The sequence below is a fragment of the Panthera leo genome, chromosome B3 (genome assembly GCF_018350215.1).
Source record: "Panthera leo isolate Ple1 chromosome B3, P.leo_Ple1_pat1.1, whole genome shotgun sequence".
In the NCBI taxonomy this organism is placed as follows: domain Eukaryota; kingdom Metazoa; phylum Chordata; class Mammalia; order Carnivora; family Felidae; genus Panthera; species Panthera leo.
The window spans coordinates 40,819,933-40,846,125 of NC_056684.1; the positions used below are offsets into that span (position 1 = coordinate 40,819,933).

Below are 26,193 nucleotides of genomic sequence, written 5' to 3' on the forward strand. Positions count from 1 at the left end.
TTGTATCAAGCAGTGTGATCTGGTTCCTGCTTGTCACTCTCTGTGGGCTGCCCAATGACTTGACCCACACCATACCAAGCCACCTACATTTCCCTAGATGCCTACCTCCCACTGTCAAGAGACAGGGAGGTAGAATGGGCCCAGCAGAAGGGGCAAATGCCTCTTCACCTTTAAGCCACAGTTCAAGCATCCTCTTCTCTACAAACGTCTTCTTCCTGAGGCCCCAGGTAGAATGACTCTATCTTTTGTACCACTGTGCAGGCCTTGGGCTCAGTACCCTTAACCTGTTTGCTTTCTCAGTTTCCATGTGTGCAAGCTCTGTACAGAAATGCACAGGCCTGTCAACCTCCAGTGCCAGATGCTAAGGAGGAAGTTCTGAAACCACAGTCCATCCCAAGGAAATAACAGACTTGCATCAAGATGATCACAGGATGGAATACAACAAAGCAAGGATAAAGTTTTACAATTAAGTTTCTTTGGAGAAGAGTTGCAAGTATGGAAAAGGGAGAAGACTTAGATAAACCCAATGGGGTTAGACTATAAGGATCTGTGTGAATTCATGCTTTCTAATATCTAATTCTTTATGTCATCTCTCTCTCTTGCTACTGCTACATATCTTTGTCTTTCATTACTTTCCTGCTCTGCCAAAAGCCTAGAAGCAATGACACTGCAGGAGCAATGAGCACGCTCAGCACGCAGATCTTGGTTTCTATATATATTTAATTCTCCATTAAAAGAAATCAGGACTCTGTGGAGAAATGGCTGATTCCAGAGCTAGGGCAAGGAAGATATAAGAGAAGCCTGAAACATTTTATTATGCCAGAAAGTAAGAAAAGTGTTAAAAAAAAAAAAAAAATGAAGGGGACAGGTTAAAAAAATCATCTGGGATGATTTGAGAATCAAAGTAAATCAAAGCAAGGGCTTGCAATGCACTTTGAGTAAAATAGAAATCCATTCATGCATACTGATAAACAAGTAGATTATTAAGTAGAGAGAAAGGATGTTTTTCTTTAGTAGAATGCCAACCAGTAAATGTAGATTATGGAGCCAGAAAAGCACACTGGAGAAGGAACAAAGTATTTACATGATCTCAAAGTACATCCCCACAAATTTCTTGTCAATTACAAAGGGGAAAATAGTAATCAAGTGATCAGAGTTAACTTCAGCATTAACGGGACCGACATCATGTGCCAACTTAAAATGCTCTGAGGACGCATCACTTCTGTGATGTTCCTGCCTAATTGCAAAACCCTAATATAGTCACACGGAACCGTGAGGCCAATCCAAGTCAAAAGATATTCTACAGAATACCTGGCCTATATTCTTCAAAAATGCCAAGGTAATGAAAGGCAAAGAAAGGCTGAGAAACTCTTCTGGATTAAGAGAGACACAAGTGATCGCATGTTACAACTCAAGGTAACACAAGATCCTGAACCAGGAAAAAGGGAATAGCTATAAAGGACACCACTGGGATAACTGACAACATTTAAATATGGACCATGGGTTATGTAACAGTATTAGTTTACTGTCAAACTTCCTGATTTTGATAAACATACTTATGGTTGTAAATTATGAGAGATGTCCTTGTTCTTAAGGAAATGTATACTAAAGATCTGGGGGTAAAGGGGCACAATGTCTGCAATTTACTCTCAAATGCTTCAGAAAATACAATATGTAAACATAGATAATAAATCATAAAGCAAATAAGGTAAAATGTAAACACTTGGTAAATCTGGGTAAAGGCTATATGGGAATTCTTCGTGATATCCTGTAACTTTTCTAGAAGATTTAAATTATATTAAAATTTAAAATTTACCAAACAACCAAGAATCCAACAACAAGGGATGAGTCAGAATTATGGTACAAGCACTCTGTGGAAGCCTTAAAATTACATAGCCTTCTAAATAAAGTTTGTGAAGATATGTAACAATAAAGAAGAAATGCTTACAAAATATACAGTGCTGAATGATAAAAGGATACAAAATATTTCACGTGGGTATTATTACAACTGTGCAAAAGCAAACGCAAGACTGGAAGGAAAAAAATCAAGAGTGTTAATAAAGATATTGGGGGATAGGGAGAGACTGAGTGACTTTTTCTAAAACAAAACAAAACAAAACAAAACACCCAACTGTTGAAAAAAATACTTGCCAGCACTGCACCCCCACCCTGGATCCCTGCCCCCACCAGGCTGGTGCACTGGAAATCAGTGCTGTTTACTGCATTCTCTTGCCTCAGGCTGTCCCTCCCCAAACCTTAACCACCCACCCAAGAGAACTAACAGAGCAGGCCTGGAATGCCCACAGAAAGGGGCGTCTCTGGGGCTGGGGGGTGGCAGACAGGAGTGGCGAGGTTCCATGGCAGGCAATCTGCCAACCCTGCCCCACAGAGCAGCTTCACAGACCATTCTGATCAGCCAGCTTAAGCAGCTGTGGACACAGCTGAGGGGAAGCCCAGCAACAGCGCATGTGAGACTCCAGTCTCCCTGGCCAGGCCAGGACAGAGACCCCTTTGAACGCCCTTGGCCTAAGCTGACAACACTCGGGCCCTGTTGTTGGCATGCTACCTCCTGGGCACAGAGAGTAAAGCTTCTTGGAACCTCAAACAGTTTAGGATCTCTTGGATGACCTGATCAGGAGGCAGAGTGCTGGCTCTGTTCTCAACGGAGATAAAGTGTTAAGTCCTTATCAGCTCTTTACACTTTTAACAGGAATCGGTCTACTGGGGACTTGGCAGAAAGAAGTTCAGAAGTCTGCTATCAGAGGGCAAGACTGAGAGAGCCCTGGGCAGCTAAGGGAAACAGGGTAGGAATAAAAGAAAGTCTGCCTCCTTCGCAGGAGAATCCATTGTCCCTCTTACTATAAGAGATGTCTTTACAACTCCTTCCCTAAAAAAGTAGGAATAAGAATTAAACAGGTTAAGAGACCCTCAGAGTATGTAGCAGAGGTAGATAGAAAAAAAGAAATTCTAGTCCCATAGGGAAGCAGCAGCAAAAGCTTAAACTCCTGTGGAGAGAAACTTACTATACCTGGGTAACTTCTTTGTTCGGAGTATTCTGGACCTGTTTCCCAACTGCTCCCCAGCCTAAAGCAAAAAGCACCACCATTCCGAGTCACGTCACCTGATTTTAAAATATTTTATTACATAATCTTTTCATGGCACCATCAGGAGTAACAGAAAACGTTATTCCCAGTTCCTAACCACATCCTGAAAAATATACATTTGTATTTATATATTTATATCAATACTCCACCCCTATCCCCTAACTCCACCACCTAGTGTAGGTCTTTTGCTTAAAGCAAGAAACTATTCTCTCAGGTAAGAAAATATATATGGAAGCTAAATGGAGTAATGGTTAGAATGGGCACAGGTTGGTCGTGGGGGCAGGGAAGAAGGGATAAAGTCCAGGCTAGGCAGGATGCATCACTGGAGTCCGGCAGAGGTGGAGAACAGTGTATAAAAAGGCAGCGTCAGGCAGGTGGGCTCTGGTGTCCTTGGTCCATTAGGAGATGGCCTTTGCCTCAGGAAGGAAGGCTTCCCAGTACTTTGCCAGCTGCAAAGAAGTGGGGACAATGAGCAAGTGCCCCCACCTAGTGGCAGAGACTGAGCCTGGGAGGGGAGCAAGCACAGGGCCACGCACTCCCCCGTGGTCTCAGCCACCCAAAGGGAGGCCAGAGCTGAGGCCAAGCTGAGGAAATGGCTAGGCTGAGAGTGGACCCTGGGACGGATTGGCCAGGCAGCCAATCTTACCCCTCTTCAGAGGAAGCATCAAGTACAAGGGAAATCTCTAAAGACAGTCCTGCTTCTGCCCTGGAGGAAGCATCCCCGTGGGGGCTACAGCTTTGCCCAGCTCAGTTAGCTCCTCACAATGGGATCCACTGTTCAATACAATGATTGGGTCTCAGCCTTAAGAGGGTTAGGTGGTACCATGGGGGGTTACAGGGAGAGGTAGGGTTTGTCCTTAAAAACTAACTTATTGTAGGATTAGGGCTACAATATCCTGCTTGGCAAAAGACCCTATTAGATTCTCCATGTTAGAGCAATACAGCCAGCCCAGCCCATCCCATCACCAAAGCCCCAGGTAGGCAGCTGGCCTCTGGAGGAGGCATAGAGAATGAAAGTCATGCATAACTTACATACCTGCTGCTGTGAATACAGGAGTGTCTCAAGGTACTTGATCACGTGGTTTTTAAAGTCCTTGGATTTTTCTTTCTATAGGAGACAGGATTCTAGACTGATCATCCAGACAGTTGCTCCTACCCCTCTTGATGGGATGGAGTTTATTGCTGACCAAGGCCAAACAGAGCCTCAGAAACTATAGCTAGAAGCTGGAATAGCTATAATTTCCAGCCAAATGGCTTCTGCCAAGGACTTGCAAGGCTTTCTTGCATGGTGGGCAGGGGATGGGAGGTGGAGGAAGACAGGAGAAAGAAAAGGGAACCAGAGGACACAGGAAAGCTGCAAGCTTTAACTTCTCTGGTCCAGCAACAAGTGTAGGACAGCCACTCTGCCTCAGAACATAAATGTGAACACACACATGAACACACACACACACAGCCACGTCTGTTCACAACTACCAGGTCACTGGCACTTTCATCGGTCTCCCTACTCAATAGACTTGAACAAAACCAACACCACCACTAAACAAGGCACTGCACACTTGTGAGAAGTAGGATATTCTATCTCACCTCAAACCGTATCACTTCTTTTCGGACCACAGTTGAAATCCTTTCAAAGTCCCTTTCATACTGAGTCACCCGAGACTCCCACTGGGAAGAAAGGGAACAGAAAGGATCACTTAATATTATGGTATCATTACTGAGTCTTTACCTTTGGACAGCAATTCTACATGTGAGACCTCAGTTGGTCATTATGTCTGTTTGCCCCTCTGGGTAAGATTAGAAACCATATGGAGATTCAGTGTGTAAGTCTAAGTCTAGGTGAAGGCCATCTGGCTGGAAAAGAGATGCTGTGTACTCCAGGCCAGGCCTGGTCTCAAAGTTCTGGCACCCCAAAGCCCCTGGTTCAGGTACCCACCACAAAGGCTGGGAGTTCCAGAGAACTGAATTCAGTTGTTGTCATACTGAATCGCCTTGGGAGTTTTTCACAGACCCACCCACGACCCCTCCTGCAGAGAATCGGATTTGTTAAGTCTGGGTGGAATGGGAAGAGAGGAAAAGGGCCAGGCCTCAAAGCAAGCCTGGACTCATTCTCAGAGGCTTCCCCAGCAGCCACAGTCCTTTAGACTCAATCGGCTCTCTCGCCTGCTGTGTGGTTTCAAGCATCTGGGTGGGATGGGACCCGGGCTCATTCAGGAGCCAGTCTGCTCTGTGTGCCTCACCTCTAAGATCTCGTCCTTGGCCTGCTGCAATTTGTCAGGCTTGTTGGCCCAAAGCAGCCGAGCCTCAGCCTCCCGCTTCTTCTGCAGCGTCGCCTGAGCATCCTGCCAGCGCTGCCACGTCTTCATACGCTGGTCGAAGGCAGCCTGTGGGAGTGGGGGTTGGGGAAGAGCACAACCAGCCCTTCAGGAGCTCCCCTGGCTCTGCCTGGGGTAGGGCTTGGGGGGCAGGGGGACTCTCTCCCAGCAGCTGTGCTAGAGAAGGACTGACCAAGGGCAGGTTCTGCAGCCGTATGTTAGTGCCCAGCTGGAAGCTTCACATCAAAAAGCACAAGCTTGTAAGATTCTTCTCCAAGCCTCCAGTGGGGCGGTGCCATGCTGCTTCATGCTACTTCCAAGGTTGGATGGCTGGGAGCACAGCAGGTGGCCTGATGCCAGTGCCCAGTTCTATGGCTTCTGAACTGCCTTCCTCAGATTAGTCTCTGGGTCTATGTACTTTTCCTGATCTCCTGCCTGCCATGTGCCAGGAACTAAGAATACAGTGGGGAATGAAACACGTGGTTCTACTTTTATGGAGCTTGTTAGAGGTTGACATATATTAATAATTGCAAATAAATAATTACAAGTATGCAGAGTACAGAGTAAACAAGCAGAAGACCTATCTCAAAATAACAAACTTGGAGACCTAGCTTAGTCTGGGAGATATACCAGGGAAGCCAACCTAAGGAAGCAACCTTTAAATTAACACCCAAATAGTATACAGGATTAGCTTAACAAGTCTTTAACTAAATACTTGAAGCTACCATGGGGACACACACGGCTTCCATCCCATCCATATATTCAACTGATAAATCAAGGCCCCCAAGAAGCTCCCCAACGTCCACTTGCTGGTTTTCCCAGTTTCCAGTTCTTTTCTCTTTTTTAAGATTTTTATTTTTATTTATTTTATTTTTAATTTTATTATCATTTTTAAGTAGGCTCCACCTCCAGCGTGGAGCCCAATGTGAGGCTTGAACTCATGACCCTGAGATCAAGACCTGAGCTAAGATAAAAAATCAGGTGCTTAACTGACCGAACCACCCAGGCACCCCTAAAGATTCTTATTTTAAGTAATCTCTATACCCATCGTGGGGCTCGAACCCACAGCCCTGAAATCAAGAGTTGCATGCTCTACCGACTGAGCCAGCCAGGCACCCCATCCCCTCACCGTTTCCAGTCCCTCGATCACATTTCCAGAAGACAGTTATTGGCGTAACCAAGCCATCCACCACCCCCACTGGCTTAGTAGCTTCAAGAGGCAGCCTGGATGAGAGATCTGTACTTGGGGTCAGCCTCCCAGCCCTGCTCCAATTTGCTCTCTGCAGAAGTTTTCTGGATGTTTTCTAGGTCTCCTTAGGGCAGGCCTTTGCCAAAGTTTGAACCTTAGGGAGTGAAATGCCACCAAATTCACCTTCCCCGGCGTTGACTGTCACTGCTGTTCACTTGCAATTTCTAAGCAGCTCTCAATGTCAAAGTATAGGTAAAGGGTAACCTCGTAAGACTCAAGCCTAACCCTCTGGGCTAAGGGTGGTACAGTTCCAGGTTCAGGGAAGAGCATAAAAGAAATATCTGCTCATCTCCCCAGCCCATCACCCTCTCATGATTATGAAGAGGGCAGGTTAAGGGTCTCTAAGAGAAGCCCAGCTTGCAGTTCTGCACTCAAGCATGTTGCCTCAGTCCCTACATGGAGCTCTAGGCTGGGCCTCTCTCATGCCTGGGGGGTCACATCCAAGAGCTATGCTCTCCTGAGGCTGCAAACGATGCCCCCCTCTGAAACTTTCCCAGAGAGGGCCCTTCCCTAAGGTAGTGCTCCAGCCTTCATAGTCTGACCAGTTCTACAAATTCCAAAGCAGGTTATTTTTCCAGCCTCTCAACACTCTGGAGTTAGCAGCAAACCAAACAGCTGAGGGAGACAATTAGCGACCTCACAGGCTTTATTGAGCAACTCTGCCACAGAGGAAATGAGAGCCCTGGGAGCAGCTTGGTTCTTGACAACACAGGGGCTCCCTGGTCGGGGAGATGCTGGGGATGGGGAGTGAGTGTGGCTCTGTTCCAACTCAGAGGCTCATTCTGGTCCCAAGCTGGAGAAGGGGCAGATTTAGTCCCTTATAAGGCAGGCACCAGGATCCCTCTTGGCTCTTTCCTCTGTCTCAGGGAGACCATGCGAGAGCTAGTATCACTGCCCATTGAAGCTGCCTCGGCTGCTCTAAAAGGTCATGGGAAACCAGACTGCCCCAGTTATCAGGAGAAGAGGTGAGGTGCTAGATCTGACAGGTAGGCTGCAGTGTTGTTACCAGTGTAGTCAGCACAGCACACAAAGGACTCTGGTGACAAGCTCTCTCAGCCCTGTGGCCACACTCCTCCATGCAATGCCAAGACGATTCCGTGTAGTTACCTGACTGCCCACATTAGAGGACAAGTGGAAGCCAGCAAGAGCTCTTACGAAAGGCAAAGCCGCCGCTTACTGTTAAGGAGGCAAAGACCAAAGAACTGAGGAGTCATTGCTCCAGGGGGCCAAGACAGCAGGTCTGTAATAAGCCTCATTTGAAGAAAGGAGCATAGAGGACTGTGTACAGCTTTAGCAATAAGGAGGGGCCTACCTGAAAATTCAAGAGTAGTCTTTTCTCCAAATGCATTTTAAAAACTGGCTATAAGGCCTCAAAAATGACATAGTGATAACTAGCTAAAAGTTAAAATGGATTTTTTGGTTCACAAGATACCTTCTCTCTTGAGAGTAGAAAAAAGTTACACCTACTTCCAGCTATAATGGATGAAAATTTCTTGGGAAGGGGAAAAGGAAAACAAAGGCAAATTAAATAAAGGGGAGGAAAAAGAGGAAAGCAAACAGAAGCTTACACGGACTATGGCCAGGAGACGAATGTAGTCACTCAGGAGCTCAGCAAGGAGGAAGAAATCATTGTTGGCCTGTTCCTGGTGAAGCTGCTCAATTTTTTCTTCCACCTCAGCCAGCTGGGAGAGTGCCCGTGACAGTGCTGTGTTGTCCTCAGAGCTCCCAAGCATGGCTAGACTCTTTGCAAACTGGGCTGTGTTCAGTGCGAGCTCTGGAAGGAGGAAGACAGCAGAGGCCTCTTATCTCAAAACGAAAAGGGACAAGTCAGCTGGCATTGCATGGCATGCCTTAGAAATGCTGCCTTCTGCATATCTAACAACTGTGGGCTCTGCAACCCAGTCACTTACACCACAGCCAACTGTACTTAGAAAAGTGAGGGGAGTGCAGTGTGGTCACACGAGCAGGGAGAGACATCTGCTGTTCTAAGTTTCACCAAGTTAAGGCCTAGCCTACTTGGAAGCAGCAGCTTCAATATTCCTGGAGAACTAGGGGCCAGTTAACGCAAACAGGCCAAAGGAATGATTCTAATTTTTATGTTAAAGCTCATTGTTAGTCTATTTGCACGAGAGTGAATGTACGTGCACACTGCATAGTCTTACATGTCCTAAAGCAGGACAAACTTTTTTTCTAGGAAGGGCTAGATGATTTAAGTCTATGGATCACATAACGGCCTCACTTTCTTTTTTCACTCATCCCTTTAAAAATGTAAAAGTCATTCCTAGCTCACAGCAACAGGCCTAGGGCTAGGTGTGGCCCATGGGCTGGGCCATATTTTGCCAATGCTCACAATGGCTTCATTTTAACAGTTTTCTGCCTGTTTTGATTTCTGTTTATTACCATGTTTGTTTGTTTATTTAAGTAAGATTCATGCCCAGTGTGGAGCCCAGTATCGGGCTTGAACTTATCACCCTGAGATCAAGACCTGAGCTGAAATCAAGAGTTGGATGCTTAACTGACTGAGCCACCTAGGTACCCCTGATTATTACCATGTTTAAGGCAGAGAAGGAAAGCATTCAAACTTGGCAAATTTTACTAGCTCTTAGACAAATCTCACCAAAGAAAGGTGAAGAAAGGTTAGGAGACATATATGGTTTCCCTGAATTTACATATTGTCCACTTGACCATGTAGCTAAAGTGTGTGACATCACTTTGGATATAAGCCACCAATTCAAATCATACCAACTAAAGTCCATGTCCCACGTGAAGCTGTATGTGAGGCAGTTCCCCTGCACCCCTCCCAGCTAGAAGGCACAATGCTCACAGTGGCTGAGTCATGTTTCCTGCCAGGAGGTGCAGGGCGTATCTTTTTGATGAGAACATCAAGGACCAGGTGGGCTGAGAATTTCAACTTGAATGGCCGACAGGGTTGGGAACAGCATGCCCTCCCACCTATAGCTCACTGGAGACATCTCCAGCTCCGAGTGCATTTCCGAGGTTGTTACCTTTTCTATGGTTCACTAGAGTTTCTACAACAGCATGCAGCTTCCGTAAGCGCTGCTCTTCACACTCCACTTCCTGGAGCTTCTCCTCAAACCACTGAAACACACAAGTCCAGATCTTTAATGGAGGGGAATCCTATAGGCATACAGCACAGGGTTTCCTTAAGGGACTGAATTACCTTAAAAGATAAGTCTCTAATCTGAGAAATGTCAGGATTTCTCAGGGCTTCTGACCCATAAGACTGAGGGGGCAGGGGAAGCCGAGAGGCACAGGGCTACTCACAATGTCTGATTCATTCATCTTGATGGTCATTTTGCTGACTGCGTCCGTGGCTTTGTTGAACATCTTGAGGAGACCAGCACCACTCAATGTCTGGGTACCCACGGCGCGTGGCAGCTACAAGACCAAGAAGGCGGGGATGGCAAGTTATCTTCTGCCCCTATTTTAGGTTCAGAAGAATTAGTATCCATCAGATGGCATGCCCAAAAGTTGCCAAACAATTATTTGAAATGTAGACTGTTGTTTTCAAAGGCAGTTAGACACATCTGTAAACTAGCACATATAGAAAGAAAAAAAATCAAAGGACTATGTTTAACATAATAACAAAGTTTTCATTTTGAGATAGGGTACAGAAAGAAAATACAGTAAGATTGTTATGTAGCCAGGTGACCTCATGTTGAGATGGTCTGCTATCCCAGGCATGAACTGCTTAAATACCAAACATGCTTTTGTTAAAAGTTACGAGATCCTTTGGATAAGCATACTCTGCACACAGCTGGACTTAAGGTCGAGAGGCTCTAAAGTTGTGCTGTGATTCCATTTGAACAAAGGTCTAAGGACAGGAGCATTATTTACTCAGATTGGGGTTACTTTTAGGGGTGATCTTGTTAAGCCAACCATGCCAAACATTTAGAAACAATTTGGTTGGTTCAGTCTTACCACTTCTTTCCTAAAGTATGAAAGGAATGCTAAAGACTCTACAGTAAATATATTATACCACAGTGAAAAATTAGATTTTAGTGCTCAGGATGGTTAGTCAAGTAATTCTCAACTTGGGGCCATTTTGATACGTAGGGGACATTTGGCCGTGTCTGTAGATAATTCTGGTTGTTAAAACTGGGGTGGAGATGCTACTGGCATCTAGTGGATAGAGGCCAGGGATGCTACTAAACTTACAACGCACAAGGCAGCTCTCTACAACAAAGAATGATCCAGCCCAAAGTGTCAATAGTGCTGTTGTCAATAAACCCTGTTTTAGGGGTATGAGGTAGGGATGAGGGGGTAAAAGGGAAAAATGGATACAGGAACCCCAGAGGAGGAATGAAAAGATTTAATCACTAAGTAAAGAAATTTTAATTAAAAAATTTCATTTGGGGGGGAAAAACCACATATAGCTAGTACCATTTTCTTCATTAACATAATTCACACTGTATGCAAATTAAGTAAAAATTAACAAGTAAAAACACAGGGGCACCTGGGTGGCTCAGTCAGTTAAGTACCTGACTCTTGGTTTCGGCTCAGGTCATGACCTCACGGTTCCTAAGTTCAAGCCCTGCATAGGGCTTTATGTTGATGGTGTGAAGTCTGCTTGGGATTGTCTCTCTCCCTCTCTCTGCCCTTCTCTCGCTTGCTCTGTCTCTCTCTCAAAATAAATAAATAAAAACTTAAAAAAATAGTTAAAAAAATAAATAAAAGTAAAAACAAAATGAAAAAATAAATACAAAATGATAGTCCTATCCTGTCACTTATTTCCTTCTACTTTTCTTTCATACGGGATACAACATCATTTGATTCCAGTGTTGCTTTTGATCTTTACTGACTAACATGATCCTATAGCTCTATATACCTGCTGTTTCAAGTTTCACATTTTATTTCATTTTTTAAGTTTATTTATTTTCAGAGAGAGAGAAAGAGAGAGGGAGGGAGGGGCAGAGAGAGAGGGAGAATCCCAAGTAGGCTCCATGATGTCAGCGCGGAGCCCCATGTGGGGCTTGATCCTACCAACCATGAGATTGTGACCTAAGCCAAAATCAAGAGTTGGACGCTTAACCAAATGAGCTACCCAGGTGCACCAAGTTTCACTTACTATTATTATTATTTTTTTTAAGTAAGCTCTACATCCGACATGGGGCTCAAACTCATGACCCCTCAGATCAAGAGTCACATGATCCACCAAGTGAGCCAGCCAGGAGTCCCATGTAATTCTTATAATATAGATTTCCAATGAATATATATGAACGCTTCTGTATACTTTTTGTTTTATGACGAGAATAAAGTATTTGCTGTATTGATATATAATACTTAATTCTTCAATTATTAGCAATTGGGCCATCTCCAGTTTTTCACAATCATGAATAGCCTATGCATAGCCTGTAAAACAGACGGTCTACTTGAATCAACACTTTTGCTATATGGCAGTTCTGTGGTCGGTGGTAATTGGTTTTGACCTAATGCCCCCCAGCTCCTTGCACAAAATAAGCATTCAATTTGAGCCAAGTCATAACCTATGAAAGACATACAAAGGACTTGCCAAACAGATCACTGTGTTGTTCCAGTAAAACACCAGGGTGCAGTCTGACTCCTGAAACCAGTTGCTTTTAGGGTGCCTAGGTGGCTGTCAGTTAAGTGATCAACTTCGGCTCAGGTCATGATCTCACGGTTCGTGAATTCGAGCCCCACGTCAGGCTCTGTGCTGACAGCTCAGAGCCTGGCGCCTGCTTCAGATTCTGTGCCTCCCTCTCTTTCTGCCCTTCTCCTACTTGCACTCTGTCTCTCTCTCTCAAAAATAAATAAACATTAAAAAAATTAAAAATAAAATATAATAAAACAAAACAAAATAAAATAAAATAAAATAAAACCCGTTGCTTTTGACTACAGGCAGAACTTCTTTTATTTCAAAGGCTGAAAACTACCTGTCATTCTTGAGGGCTTACAAATTAAGATACAGTCTTATACTAGGTTAAATGCATATTGAATGAATTAGTTTCATTTCACTAGAGGCAGATATAAATTATGAAATTCAGTTTGTACAATACTAACCTCTTCTTTTTCTAAGAACTCCCTGACATCAGGATCCTGTAACATGGTAGGATGATTCACAATCCTCTGAAGGTACCTACAGGGTATAAGCAGTTATCTGGTTAGTCAACCTGGCCTCACAAGGTTTTGGGTGTCAAGCGTATGTCTTTCATTACTTTAAAATGTGCTCAGATAAGGCACTTAAGTATATGACTCTGCTAATAAGCACAAATTCATGTTCTTCACGTTTCCAGAGAGAGAAGAAAAGTAACTGCTCAGAAAGAGACCTCAGAGCCAATTATATCTGACTGCAAAAGAGAATATCATTGTCTGCTCACTTAGGGTGAGGAAAGAAAAGAAGATGGTCTGTTCCTAAGGTGGGAAGGTCAGAGACCAAGGAAAGGTTAGAGAGCTAAGAGAGGTGTGAATCTTTAATTCAGTCAAGGCTCATCTCTACTAACTCAAGTGAATGTTTCATAATTAAGTCTGTTTCAGCTTTTCACTTGTTCTTATGTTACTCAGGAAAATGGATGTATGGCATTTACCTTTCTAGAGCAGCCCTCCGTTTTTCAAGAAATTCTGCAGAAGAGGAATCTTCCTTCCCAACTTTTACTTTTGTCATTCCTGGAATGGAATTTAAAAAGTAAAAATAACTGTAAATCATCATGAATTAAAAAACAAAACAAAACAAACAAACACCTGTGAGAAAGCCCACAAAAGGAAAGGCAATGAGAACAGCATCACCAAAAACAACCAGAGGCCACTTCTACACCTCTATGTTGCGAGGAGACATGAACAAAAGATTCTTTACATGAGAGTCATTTTTGGAACTAGTCTCAGAGTGCTGAAGGTTCTCAACTCTGGGACTTGCAGAGTATTATATGTTTTCTAAAAGGGCCACAGGACTCTAAGTCTAGATGAACAAACATCAACTGATGGCAATGGGAAGGTTCCTCAGCTCCCCCAAACCTCCATCCAATTTAGTACATTTCAATCGGGAGGAATTAGGAATCATTTAAGACTCCTGATACCAATACAAACTCAAACACCACACGTGCACGCACACACGCGCGCGCACACACACACACACACACACACACATACACACACATACACACACAGAGCTGTGAAAGCTCAAAGCATAGCCTCCTACTGCACTCAAGGAAAGAGTACATGTCAAAACATGCTATTTCTCTAGGCCTCATGTGATTTACAGGAAAACATTGGAAATATTTCTTTCCTAACCATAAGATTCCACAGTTAAGAGAAGTATTCTCATATAATAAGTAGAAAGTATATTGCAGAAAGAACGCAAAGGAAAAAATCCAGGCAGAATTAATGACCACATGCTTACCTATTAGGCTTTTCTCGGGTGGAGGAGGGACAATAAAGCCATTCTGAGAATGTTTCTCCGAAAGCTTCTCGTAAAGACCCAGAAAGTCACTAAATCTTCTTTTCACCGCAAACTGTTTACTCCTGAACATTGGTAGGCTCGTCTTGGGGACAGAAAAAAACACAAGGCAATATCATTTCAAACAGAAGATGAGTATCTGTAAAGTCATCTGGTTGATGTGAAAGGAGTTTACTTCCCAGATCCCTGTCCTTTAGCCACCTGGCAAATAACTTTCTCCAAGGCTGAGATTCTTAAACCTTCTGAACTACAGTCTCCTCTGTCAGGAAGTCTACAGAGCCCTTCTCAGGATAAGAATATTAAATGCATAAAATAAAACGTATAGCATTACAAAGGCAACTAATTAAATTCAAATCCAGTTCTACTTCCAGGTTGAGAACACTTGTTCTAAAAGGAAACAGAGGTTGAAGTCTAGTTTAAAGTGGAAATCTATGGTCACCTACAACCCATTCATCTTGCACTGCCTTATAAGGGTATTTGCCGCTGGAAACAAAGCAGTGAAACAAAAGACAGACTAGAGGGGGGAGGATCAGGTGAAATATCTACACTGTAGACACTTTAAACTCTAAAGTGTCACAGGATCTAGAACTCACAGGGGGCAGGCCAACAAGTAGTAGTAAGACAATATAAAGGAAGCTTCTAGCAAAAAAGATGAGGCCTATATCATAATGACAGATGATTTAATACTCACCAGGTAGGCAAAATCTAAGGAGGCTGTCCTTGCCAGTTGTTAGCAGGGGAGTATATCAATGGGAACTTTTACACACATGCCAATGGGAGTATAAATTGGTACAAAGACTTTTTTAAAAGTTTGTATTAAAAAAAAACAGAAACAAAAACAAAAGTTTATATTCCTTTTCCTCAACAACTGCTCTATCTAGTACCCGGGGGGACTCCTCCTGTTTTTATACACTCTAGAGAAACTCTTCTACGTGTGCACTAAGAGACATGTGCAAGAAAGGTCGTGGTTCATAATTACAGAAACTGGAAACATGCCAAATATTCACAACAGGAAAACAGATAAATATATTATGCTATAATCACACAATGGACTAACTACAGCTACACACAACATGGATGGGTCTGAGAAACAATGCTAGTAAAGAAAGCGCTATTTTCGGCATGATGCTGTTTTTATGAAACTTAAGGACAAAGCAAAACAGCATATTGTTTAGAGATACATATGTGAACAATTTTTATAAAGGAAATGAGAGACAACTCAGGAGAGTGGTTGTCCTTAAGGTGTGAGGCAGGGGATATGACAGGGAGAAACACGCAGGCAGATTCAATGGTACTCATCTTAAGACTGGTGGTAGGTTCGGGGCTTCATTTTTTATGCTTCATAACCTGCATACAACATTGTGTAAGTTTTGTATGCATTAATGTTATATAAAAAAGGAAGACCAGACCTGAGGGGTAAAAGGGCAGGGAAAGCATTAAAAGAAGTTCCACACAGGAAACCTCATAAGAACTGACAATTTTTAAACAGATGACATAGTTTGGGGCAATCCACCAAACTAGTTCTAAGCCACAAAGTTCCTACAAAGGACGGGAAAAATGTCAGAGATACCACATGTCTTAATAAAACTTACAAAGTTTCACACTGAAGTGTTAGCTCTCTGGAAGAAAAGTGGAAAGGCTCAGATGAGATTACCAAAGGGATGCAGGCTTGCTCCATCTTGAGTAAACTTGAAGGAGGATGTTGGCAAAGAAACTAAGGAAATACCCAGAAATAATCTGAATGATGACCTTCTTGGTATAAACACCCAAGTCTATTAAGCTGGTTACCAGCTGGGTCACTTGGACTCACCTGTGTTGTAACTTTGTAGGCTACATAGGCATTCATACCATCCCCTGTGGGAAAACAAGAAAGCGTGAGAGGAGTACTCTGCAAACTAAAGCAGTGCTGATCTTGCTAATATCTAACCAGGAATCATAAACCACAGGGGCCCTGTATAAGAAGAGGCACTTGTTTCATCTCCAAGCTTTATAAACTATCCTACAATCTCCTACTTTGCCTTAAGGTCTTTGCGGCACATATCATACCCCCACGGATGCTGGCGGGGCCCCAGGTTGAGTTAAACAAGAGAGTCAGCCCCCTGTTCCAAGGCCAGGCTCCATTTATACCCTTCACAAAGCAGCACTGGACACTGACAATCCATCGGTTGTTACCATGCCAATATTTGGGCTGGTTATACACATCTGTCTAAAATCAAACAATTCTCTTGCTGTATAAAGCAGGAGAAGGAAGCAACTGATGTAAAAGGAAACAAGCAGTTCTACCCTAAGCTAGCTCTGGGCTCGGTTTGCTCTTTCAGAAATACTGTCACAGACCCCTCCGTTGGTGCTGGGGGACACTGACCTCTCTCATCTAGCATGTTCATCCAGAGCAAAGGGCCTGGCAGGAAGACGCTTCGGCTGCCTGATGTCACACAAATCTCTTTCCTGGAGGAATTATTTTTCTGAAAAAGCCTTTGACTATTAAATAATTTGGGATTCAAGCAATTGTTTTTCTCTGTGGTAGTGTTCTGACCTAGACCACTTAGGGACATAAAGGCACCATTGACTCCCTGAGCAGTGAAAAGACATACAGTGGACTCTGACAAAGCTCCAGGGCTAGAATGTGGTGTTTTGCGTTGGTTTTGTTCCCTTCTTCCCCCACTCAACTCTTCCTCACACCAAACAGGAAAACCTAGGTCAACAATTACTAGGTGCTTATGATTCTGAACTGGTCCTGGGAGAGGGCCCAGGGGAAGAAGGTGCAGTACTGGATCGGCAGGGCACATACAGCAGGCAACCTGGTTTCAATGAGATGGCTAGGAATGCCTGTTTTTAAAAAGTACATAGAAAAGTTGGAGATTATACAGGAAGGAAGGGCTTGTCTTCTCTACCTTTCTAATACTACCAAAAGGGTGTACATGAAACAGAAATCATAAGCTAAACCTTAGAAATTACTGCGTATCAATTACCACTGTTAGTTCTCTTCTAACCACTACATTGCCTAACACTACCAAGAACATTTACCACTGTTAAAAGGAAAAAAAATCTAAATTTACTTTATAGAAAAAGTATTCAAAATTTCATTCAGAGGTCATAGTCAAATTTCCAAGTGGTCAACCCCGTAATTTAGTGCCTGCAAAAAAGGAAGCCTAAGTGCAAACATATGTAACACCTAACAGCAAAGCAAGATCATCAGTTTGCCAGCCTATCAGCTGCTTTTACTGAGGCAATGAGTGAGGGAAAACATACCTGCCTGTACACACAGAGTTCATAAAATATGGAAATGGGCTAGTAATACAGCAGTTTTAAATTTACATTAACTTCCTAAATAATTTCAGAGAGCTGGAGATGGCATATACAAATTACCATGGCTCTAAAAAGCACATCCTGGTAGGAGTGGGATCCTATTTATTTATTTGTTTGGTTTTATTTTTTGTTTTCACTTTTTAAAACGTTTATTTATTTTGAGAGAGAGAGAAAGAGAGAGAGAGAGAGACAGAGAATGAGAACACGTGCGCAGGGGAGGGGCAGAGAGAGAGGAAGAGACAAAATCCTAAATAGGCTGCACTCAAAGCATGGGACTCCATCTTATGAACTGTGAAATCATGACCCGAGCCAAAATCAAGAGTCAGATGCCCAACCGACTGAGCCATCCAGGTGCCCCAAGGTTTTAAGTAATCTCAGTGTGGGGCTTTAATTCATGACCCTGAGATCAAGAGTAGCATGCTCTACCAACTGAGCCAGCCAGGCACCCCGGTTTCTAATTATTTAGATGTGGGAAGGAGAAGCACATGTTGAATAAACAGCCCACACAAATAGAAGGTGTGGTTGTAAAAATCAGGTTTTTTTTGTTTTTTGTTAATGTAATCTCTACATGCAACGTGGGGCTCAAACTTACAACCCAGACATCAAGAGTCACATGCTCCAATAACTGAGCCAGATAGGGTGCCTCAAGATCAGGTCCTGAATGTGAACATGCTCTAAGCAGCTGGTTTCTTGGCATCAACGTGACTAAGAATCTAGACTATGATACAGGGAATGAAAGCTTATCACCAAAGGGATCTGTGTTTAAATAAATCTGATCCACAGGATGTTTAAATTACTGTTATGGAATGAATTCTGTACTCCTAAAAAGATATGTTGAAAGTCCTAACCGCCAGCATCTCAGAATGTGACCTTATTTGGAAACAGGGTCTTATAGAAGCAATCAAGTAAAAATGAGGTCAGTAGTAGTGGGCCCTAATTCAGTATGACTTCTGTCCTTATAAAGAGAAATGTGGACACAGAGATAGACATATATAGAGGGAAGACAATGTGAAGACGCCCAGGTAGAATGTCATGTGACAATGAAGGCAGAAATTGGGGCGATGCAGCTACAAGCCAAGGAATGCCTGAGGCTCCCAGAAGCTAGAGGAGAGACACAGAAAACCTTCCCTAGTGCCTTCAGAGGGAGGATGGCCTTGCTGACACCATGATTTCAGAATTGTGAGCAAATATATTACTGTTGTTTTAAGCACTCTATTTGTAGTACTCTGTTACAGAAGCCGTAGGAAACTAATATACTCCCTCCCTCTTCTCGTCTATTAAACTTCATGACTTTTATTTAATTATCTTTTCAAAACATCATGACTTCTTTTTATTTTTGAATGTTTATTTATTTTTGAGAGACAGAGAGAGAGAGAGACAGAGTATGAGCAGGGGAGGGGCAGAGAGAGGGAAACACAGAATCCGAAGCCGTCTCCAGGCTCTGAGCTGTCAGAACAGATCCCGACATGGGGGCTCAAACTTACGAACTGTGATACCATGACTTGAACTGAAGTCGGACACTTAACCAACCGAGCTACCCAGGCGTCCCTAAAACATTATGACTTTTAAATATTAAAACAATTAGTATTATTCAATTATTCTTATTCTACCAAGGATTTAAAGCAGGTAAAGTTTAACTAACTTAAAATCAATGTGCTTACAAAATACTTATAAATATTGGAGAGGCAAAAAATAACCCCGCACATGTAATCAAAAGTACTGGCCCAGGCTCTACCACGGACCATCCTGTGACCTGACAGGAAAGCTGCATTTCACCTAGTAGTCCTCAGTTTCCTCTACTACTGGATGGGGAAACTGTATAACATGCTCATAAACATCTTACCAGTGCAACAATCTAGGAAAAGTCAAACTCAACAAACCATTTTGGCATAAAGTCTAATTACAGTTTATAAATTCCTGTTTCTAGGGGTGCCTGGTTGGCTCAGTTGGTTAAGCATCCAACTTCAGCTCAAGTCATCATCTCACAGTTCGTGGGTTTGAGACCCATGTCAGGCTCTGGGCTGACAGCTCAGAGCCTGGAGTCTGCTTCGGATTCTGTGTCTCCTTCTCTCTCTGCCCCTCCTCCACTTGCACCTGGTCTCTGTCTCTCAAAATTGCATAAATGTTAAAAAAAATTTTTTTTTAATTTCCTGTTTCTAGTTCAGAACAAAGGGTTAGAAATTACATTTTCCTCTTGACCATATAAATAGCACCCATGTTTAGGAGGAAAGGTTCTGTAAAGCCTCTTTTCTCAGGGACTGTACCTAGAACTAGGAAAGTTGAGGCCTGTTGCTCTCTGCTCGATAATAGCTTTCACAAATTTGCGACATGGGAAGGCCATCCAGAAAACCCAAGTTCTGGCCAAAATTATGTATTGTGCTTTTTGAAAACCCAACTTCCCCCAAACTTGACCAAAATTCAACCAGGTCCTTAAGTCATTACCTATCAAAGAGAGATACAGGCTTAGGTACTTCTTTAGGCTATCAAGAATGCATGATACATAATATGTAACAAGAATTCCAAACTTTTTAGGGGAAAAACAAATTTAGTACCCTCAAATTTTAGAACATGTTTTAGGATGCTTAAATAGAATTTATGATTTCAAAGAAAAGTAAAATGGTCTTATCAACTCTGTGGGAAAAAGCAATTTTTGTTTTGTTTTGTTTTTTTTTAATGTTTATTTTTGAGAGACAGAGAGTGCAAGTAGGGGAGGGGCAGAAAGAGGGGGACAGAGGATCCAAAGAGGGGCTCAAACTCAGAAACTGTGAGATCATGACCCGAGCCAAAGTCGGATGCTCAATTGACTAAGCTCAGGTGTCCCGCAATGTTTCGGTTTTTAAGAAAGGATTCTGGGGCACCTGGCTGGCTCAGTCAGTGGAGCATGCAACTCTTGATCTTGGGGTTGTAGGTTCACGCCCCATGTTGGGTGTAGAGATTACTTAAAAATAAAAGCTTTAAGAAAGAATTCTAATAGTATTTAAAGTCTCTGATTTTTTTTTCCCAAAAGCAAAAAAAAAAAGCCTAATAAAGTACTAGGTAACTACTATTTCTAGCCTTAGAAGCATAGCAAGGGGAATAATCTTACAGGAGAGGGAATGATGAAGCACTTCACATTTGCTAATTCAGCTCTAAAGGTAACCATGTAGAAACTGGCTAGCCATGTTTTCCTTGGCCACATCCTAACATCAGAAGGATGTTCAAGTACACTTACCTATCTTCTCAGGATCAGTTATACCAACTGTCAAATCAAATTGGTCTTCCTGTTCTTCTTCCTCTAGCTTTTAAAGAGAAGACAAACCATGAGAGTTAATAAACAAAAAAGGCTGTTAATTTTGCCCTGTACTTACCTTGTTTCAATATAACAACATTAATTTATATCCTTCTACACATCAGTGTTAAGTTCTGTCCATTTCCAATAATTCCAATGAATCAACCTCCACAATTTTAAGGTGAAGATTGCTCAAAGGACTTTGTTACATCTATTCACCTAAAACCTTATTGTGATCATAATAAATAATTACTAGATTTTGGAAGACTTGTGTTTGTTGGGCTAAAGAGGGAATGAGGAAAGACTATACTCTTGAATATGGGAGCTTCAGACATTAAGTATCATTAGTGTTCACTGAAAGCCTCTGTGTTATCCTCTGGGTAATAGACACTCTGACCAGGAAAGAGTTCTTTATTGGATTTTGGCTGTCCATTAACCATAAAAGTCTTCTTCAAGAGTCATAAATATTTTTTCAAGGTTCATAGTCAACTGAACTTTAGACTGGCAACACAGTCCTAAAAATCCAAAAGAAACAAGACCAATAGCACAAATTCTCACCTCCTCATAGCTTGTCTGGGGCTTAGAAGAATTTGTGGCTTCCTGTGGAGGAAGAGAAATCAGCGCTTTGGCTGGCACCTTCTTCTGATTATTTTGTGTACTGTCCAGGGAGAGCTCCACTGTGGCATCTAAAAATAGTTGATATTTTACAATGCAGATCCATTATGGGTCTCTGATGGCTAAACTTCAGTTCTATAGGCTAAGACAAAAAACAACAGCAACCACTCGCAATACTTACACGTTTTCAAACTAAAAGAGTGAGAGTAGAGAAATGTGACCCAGGTGAACAGAACAAGGGAAGAAGTTTTTACATAGATAAAAGGGGAGAATGGTAAAGGAAGTGCTCTTTTGGCACTAGTTTGGCAGAACAATCTCTCCCATTTCCAAATACAACTGCTTAGCTATCCTCTCCTACATAAAATTTAGGCAAGAATCAGGTATTAAGCAAAAAGACTACATAGCCTAAGTCAGATTTTACTTTACTAATTAGGAATTTACTTTACTATTTTACTTTACTATTTACTTTACTATTACCAATTTACTTTACTATTAGGAATATTCCCTGAAAACCCTACATAAACTCTATTTATTCCTGTTATAACTGTTTGTAAAAGAAGAGTGAGTTCAGCTAGAGTTAGATGTACTGACAGCAAAAAAATGACATCAAAGGAAATCAGGAAAACCGTTAAGCTAGAAAAAACAGACCCAAAATACAAACACCGTAACACTTGGGAAAAGACACTATTCGTCACACCTGAGATTGGCAATGTTGTTTTAGCACAGTTTTTGGGTTTTTTTTGTTTTTTGTTTTATAATGTTTATTTATTCTTGAGACAGAGACAGAGCGTGAACAGGGGAGGGGCAGGGAGAGAGGGAGACACAGAATCTGAAACAGGCTCCAGGCTCTAGGCTCTGAGTCGTCAGCACAGAGCCCGACGCGGGACTTGAACCCACGAAGTGTGAAATCATGACCTGAACCGAAGTCGGACGCTTAACCGACTGAGCCACCCAGGTGTCCCCCCCCTCTTTTTTTTAATGTTTAGCACAGTTTAAGAATTGTTTACAGGGGCACCTGGGTGGCTCAGTCGGTTAAGCGTCCGACTTCGGTTCAGGTCATGATCTCAGAAGTTCGTTGGTTCAAGCTCCTCCTCGGGTTCTGTGCTGACAGCTCAGAGCCTGGAGCCTGCTTCAGATTCTGTGTCTCCCTCTCTCTCTGACCCCTCCCTGCTCACACTCTGTCTTGCTCTCAAAAATAAACATTAAAAAATTGTTTACAATTACACTTTTAGATCATCTTGCAAAGATTATGTTTAACACATGCTATCCAAGGGGGATAAAAAGATGTTGTAATATCTGAAAATCTTTCTAATAAAAACCGTTAAAAAAATAGTGCTTAAAATTGCTTTTGTCTATCTGGGAAAATCTCAGTTGAGCACAACAACTCATTCCGTAAGTGTTCTAGAAAGGGGATTTTAAAAGAGCATTATGTACCATTTTTAGACATTAAATTTTTTTTGACTAATAAAAAGAATGCACTTTCAACTTGGAGCAATAGAACTAGAAGTTCAAAACCTAAACAGCTAAGATTTTTTTCCTTTTTAATAAAGAAAAACATAAATAACTACTTGGGTTTAGCCTGATCAGTAGACATTCAATTTTACTCTTAGAAAATTCAAAGAAAGCTATTTGTTTTTCTTTTCTAGACTTTCCTTGGAGCTAAAATGAAACCAGAGATGGGGGTCTATAAGGTATAACTAAGTCCTAGATCAATGTTCTAATCATTAAATATGAATCATGTCTACAAACATGGATGTCACACTGTTGGAACCTGGTAGCTACAAGAAGGTGGCTATGTAATCTGACCCTGGTGTGGGTGTACAAAACAAAAAAAAGTACACATGATAAACGTCACAGGGTGGTAGGGCTCTTTGGAGCAAGCAACCAACTGAAGTATGTTAAAGTTACACCATGTAGGCCCCAAGTAAATAATTAAGTTAACAAATGTGTTTGGAAATGAAACAGGAGGCACTTTTTTGAGAGAATGTGCACATGCAAATCGAAGAGGGGTAGAGAGAGAGAGAAAAAGAGATAGAGAGAGACACTACCAAGCAGGCTCTGCACAGTCAGTGTGGAGCCTGATGCAGGGCTCAAACCCACAAACTGCAACATCATGACCTGAGCAGGAAGTTAGATGCTTAACTGACTGAGCCATCCAGGCACCCTGGAGGTACTTCTTATTTTAAACCTTTCACTTATTAAGTGCTACTGAAAGCCTTTTGAAGAGCTATGTATCTTTTACTGATATTCATGTGACAAAGATGCCTAATCTTATGTTAGAAAGTGGTTGTTTTTTGTTTTTTTTTTTTTCCCCAGGGTGTCTGGGTAGCTCAGTTGGCTGAGCATCTCACTTGATTTCAGCTCAGGTCATGATCCCAGGATCATGAGATTGAGCCCTGTGTTGGGTTCCTCACTGAGTGTGGAGCCTGCCTAAGATTTTCTCTCTTTCTCTCTCTCTCTCTCTCCCCACCCCCCCCAACCTTCTCCCCTGCTTCTTTCTCTCACTAAAATAAAAAAATAAAAATTAAAAATTTTAAAGAAAGGGGTTTTCTCTGAACTCTTGACAAGAGTAATGGAAAAGCCTTTGTGCTCCATCACAGAGACTCAGATTGTCACTGAACTAATCATGTGGAAAATAAACCCAGAACATTTATTTTTTTTTTTCTCAACGTTTTTTTTTTATTTTTTATTTTTTATTTTTTTATTTTTGGGACAGAGAGAGACAGAGCATGGATGGGGGAGGGGCAGAGAGAGAGGGAGACACAGAATCGGAAACAGGCTCCAGGCTCCGAGCCATCAGCCCAGAGCCTGACGCGGGGCTCGAACTCACGGACCGCGAGATCGTGACCTGGCTGAAGTCGGACGCTTAACCGACTGCGCCACCCAGGCGCCCCTAAACCCAGAACATTTAAATCTCCATAATCCATATCTAAGACACCTGAGAAGCTACTCAAGTCCTAAATTAAATGTCTCATTACAGGTATTCCTTTCATGTTCCTTTCTTAGTAGTGAGGCAGGTACTGGCTGCTTATGAAAACAGTAGTGGATCAAACTAAATCAGAATCTTCATTACTCATAAATATGTCCGTGATAAAGATTTCCTACATGTTCATGTACATAAAATCCAGCCATAGGGGTAACTCAGTCACACTAAGATTTCAAGTCTTCTTATAAGGAAAGATAATATGAATGTTAAGGACCCCCTTAACCCCCCCCCTTTTTTTTTTTAATTTTTTAATGTTTATTCATTTTTGAGAGACAGGGAGAGACAGCATGAGTGGGAAGGGGCAGAGAGAGAGGGAGACACAGAATCCAAAGCAGGCTCCAGGCTCCAAGCTGTCAGCACAGAGCCCTCATCACGGAGCCTGACGGGGGGCTTGAACTCACGAACTGCGAGATCATGACCTGAGCCTAAGTCGGATACTCAACCTACTGAGCCACCCAGGCGCCCCGAGAAAAAACCCTTTTTAACCTGCCATATAACTAAAGATAATTCATTAGATAATTGCATTTCTCCTCCAGTAACTTTATCCAAAACAATTACTACCAGAATGAACAGTGTGCACTTTTAAGTTTCAGAGATAAAAGGAATTGGAAAATCTTCTAATAAATCATTAAAGTCATTCTAACTTCTCTTTCACGTCTTTAAAAACAATTTTTTTTTAATGTTTATTTATTTTGAGGGAGAGAGAGACAAGCGTGCAAGCGGGGGAAAGGCAGAGAGACTGACACAGAATCCGAAGAAGGCTCCAGTCTCCAAGCTGTCAGCACAGAGCCCAATGCGGGGCTCAAATTCACGAACTGCGAGATCATGACCTGAGCCAAAGTACAACGCTTAACCGACTGAGCCACCCAGGCACCCCACTTTCACGTCTTTTAAATTTCCTACCAGAGTTCTAATGAGAGGACCTTCCCAAGATGTTATCCTCTGCCCTCCCATGTCTCCCTTGGCTCACCACTCTTCTCTGAGTTGCTCACTCTAGGAAAACGACTCCTGTGTGTTCTGTTCCTCCCTCTCTCCCCAGGTAGAGTACCACAATTCAAATCACCTCCTGGGCATTTTCCTTTGCATTTCAAATTTAAAATATCTAAAACCCAAACTCACTTTTCCCTCAAAGCCAGTTTCTTCTTTCAGAATGTAGTTCTCAAAATGCTCATTTTCTTCTTAATCCTTGGATTTGAAGCCTTTGACTCCATCTTCAATTCCTATTTTTGGATGTCCATTACATCCAATCACTAACAACAACAACCAAATTGTTGATTTCTCTTTTGAAAAGTTTTCACCTTTCCCTTCCCATTTATATCCTCTTATTTTTGGTCATTGCCATATCATTCTCTTTCTTTCTTTCTTTCTTTCTTTCTTTCTTCTCCTTCTTCTTTTCTTTTTTTGAGAGAGAGAGGGTGCAAGTGAGTGAGGGGCAGAAAGACAGAATGAAGCAGGACTTACCAGAAGTGGGGCTTGAAATCACCTGATGTGGGACTCGAACTCACTAATCATGAAATCATAACCTAAGCCAAAGTCAGATGCTTAATGATTGAACCACCCAGGTGCCCTGCCATTTCATTCTTAAGCAAATCTGTAACTGCCTTCTGAAGTATCTAGTTTTTCTCTACTGCAATCCATTTTATATAGTAATTCCACTAGATCAGTCTTCTTAAAACATTACTTTACCCATATCACTCTATTTTTTCTTAAAATTTATTTATGTATTTATTTAGAGAGAAAGTGCATGTGCAAGCAGGGGAGGAGCAAAGAGAGAAAATCCCAATCAGGTTCTGCACTGTCAGCACCGAGCCTGACATGTGGCTTGAACCCATGAACCAGGAGATGAAGACCAAAGCCCAAATCAAGAGTCAGACACTTAACCGACTGAGCCACCCAGGAGCCCCTGATATCACTTTCTTTA

General features: G+C 42.3%; 1 protein-coding gene across 2 annotated transcripts in view; it reads right to left on the reverse strand.

Annotated features, from left to right (window-relative positions):
• Positions 1-3,122: 3,122 nt before the first annotated feature.
• The window catches only part of SNX1 (sorting nexin 1), a 39,533-nt gene continuing 16,462 nt past the window's right edge, over positions 3,123-26,193 (reverse strand). For both annotated transcript variants that reach the window (XM_042941763.1, XM_042941762.1), the window contains exons 3-15: positions 21,230-21,357; positions 20,615-20,681; positions 15,908-15,951; positions 14,041-14,182; positions 13,232-13,310; positions 12,708-12,783; positions 9,951-10,064; positions 9,671-9,764; positions 8,234-8,439; positions 5,342-5,485; positions 4,689-4,769; positions 4,141-4,212; positions 3,123-3,553 (exon numbers count right to left, since the gene is read on the reverse strand). In XM_042941763.1, the coding sequence (XP_042797697.1) occupies positions 3,503-3,553; positions 4,141-4,212; positions 4,689-4,769; positions 5,342-5,485; positions 8,234-8,439; positions 9,671-9,764; positions 9,951-10,064; positions 12,708-12,783; positions 13,232-13,310; positions 14,041-14,182; positions 15,908-15,951; positions 20,615-20,681; positions 21,230-21,357 (1,298 nt within the window). In that variant the 3' untranslated portion in view covers positions 3,123-3,502. The remainder of the gene's footprint in view (positions 3,554-4,140; positions 4,213-4,688; positions 4,770-5,341; positions 5,486-8,233; positions 8,440-9,670; positions 9,765-9,950; positions 10,065-12,707; positions 12,784-13,231; positions 13,311-14,040; positions 14,183-15,907; positions 15,952-20,614; positions 20,682-21,229; positions 21,358-26,193) is intronic.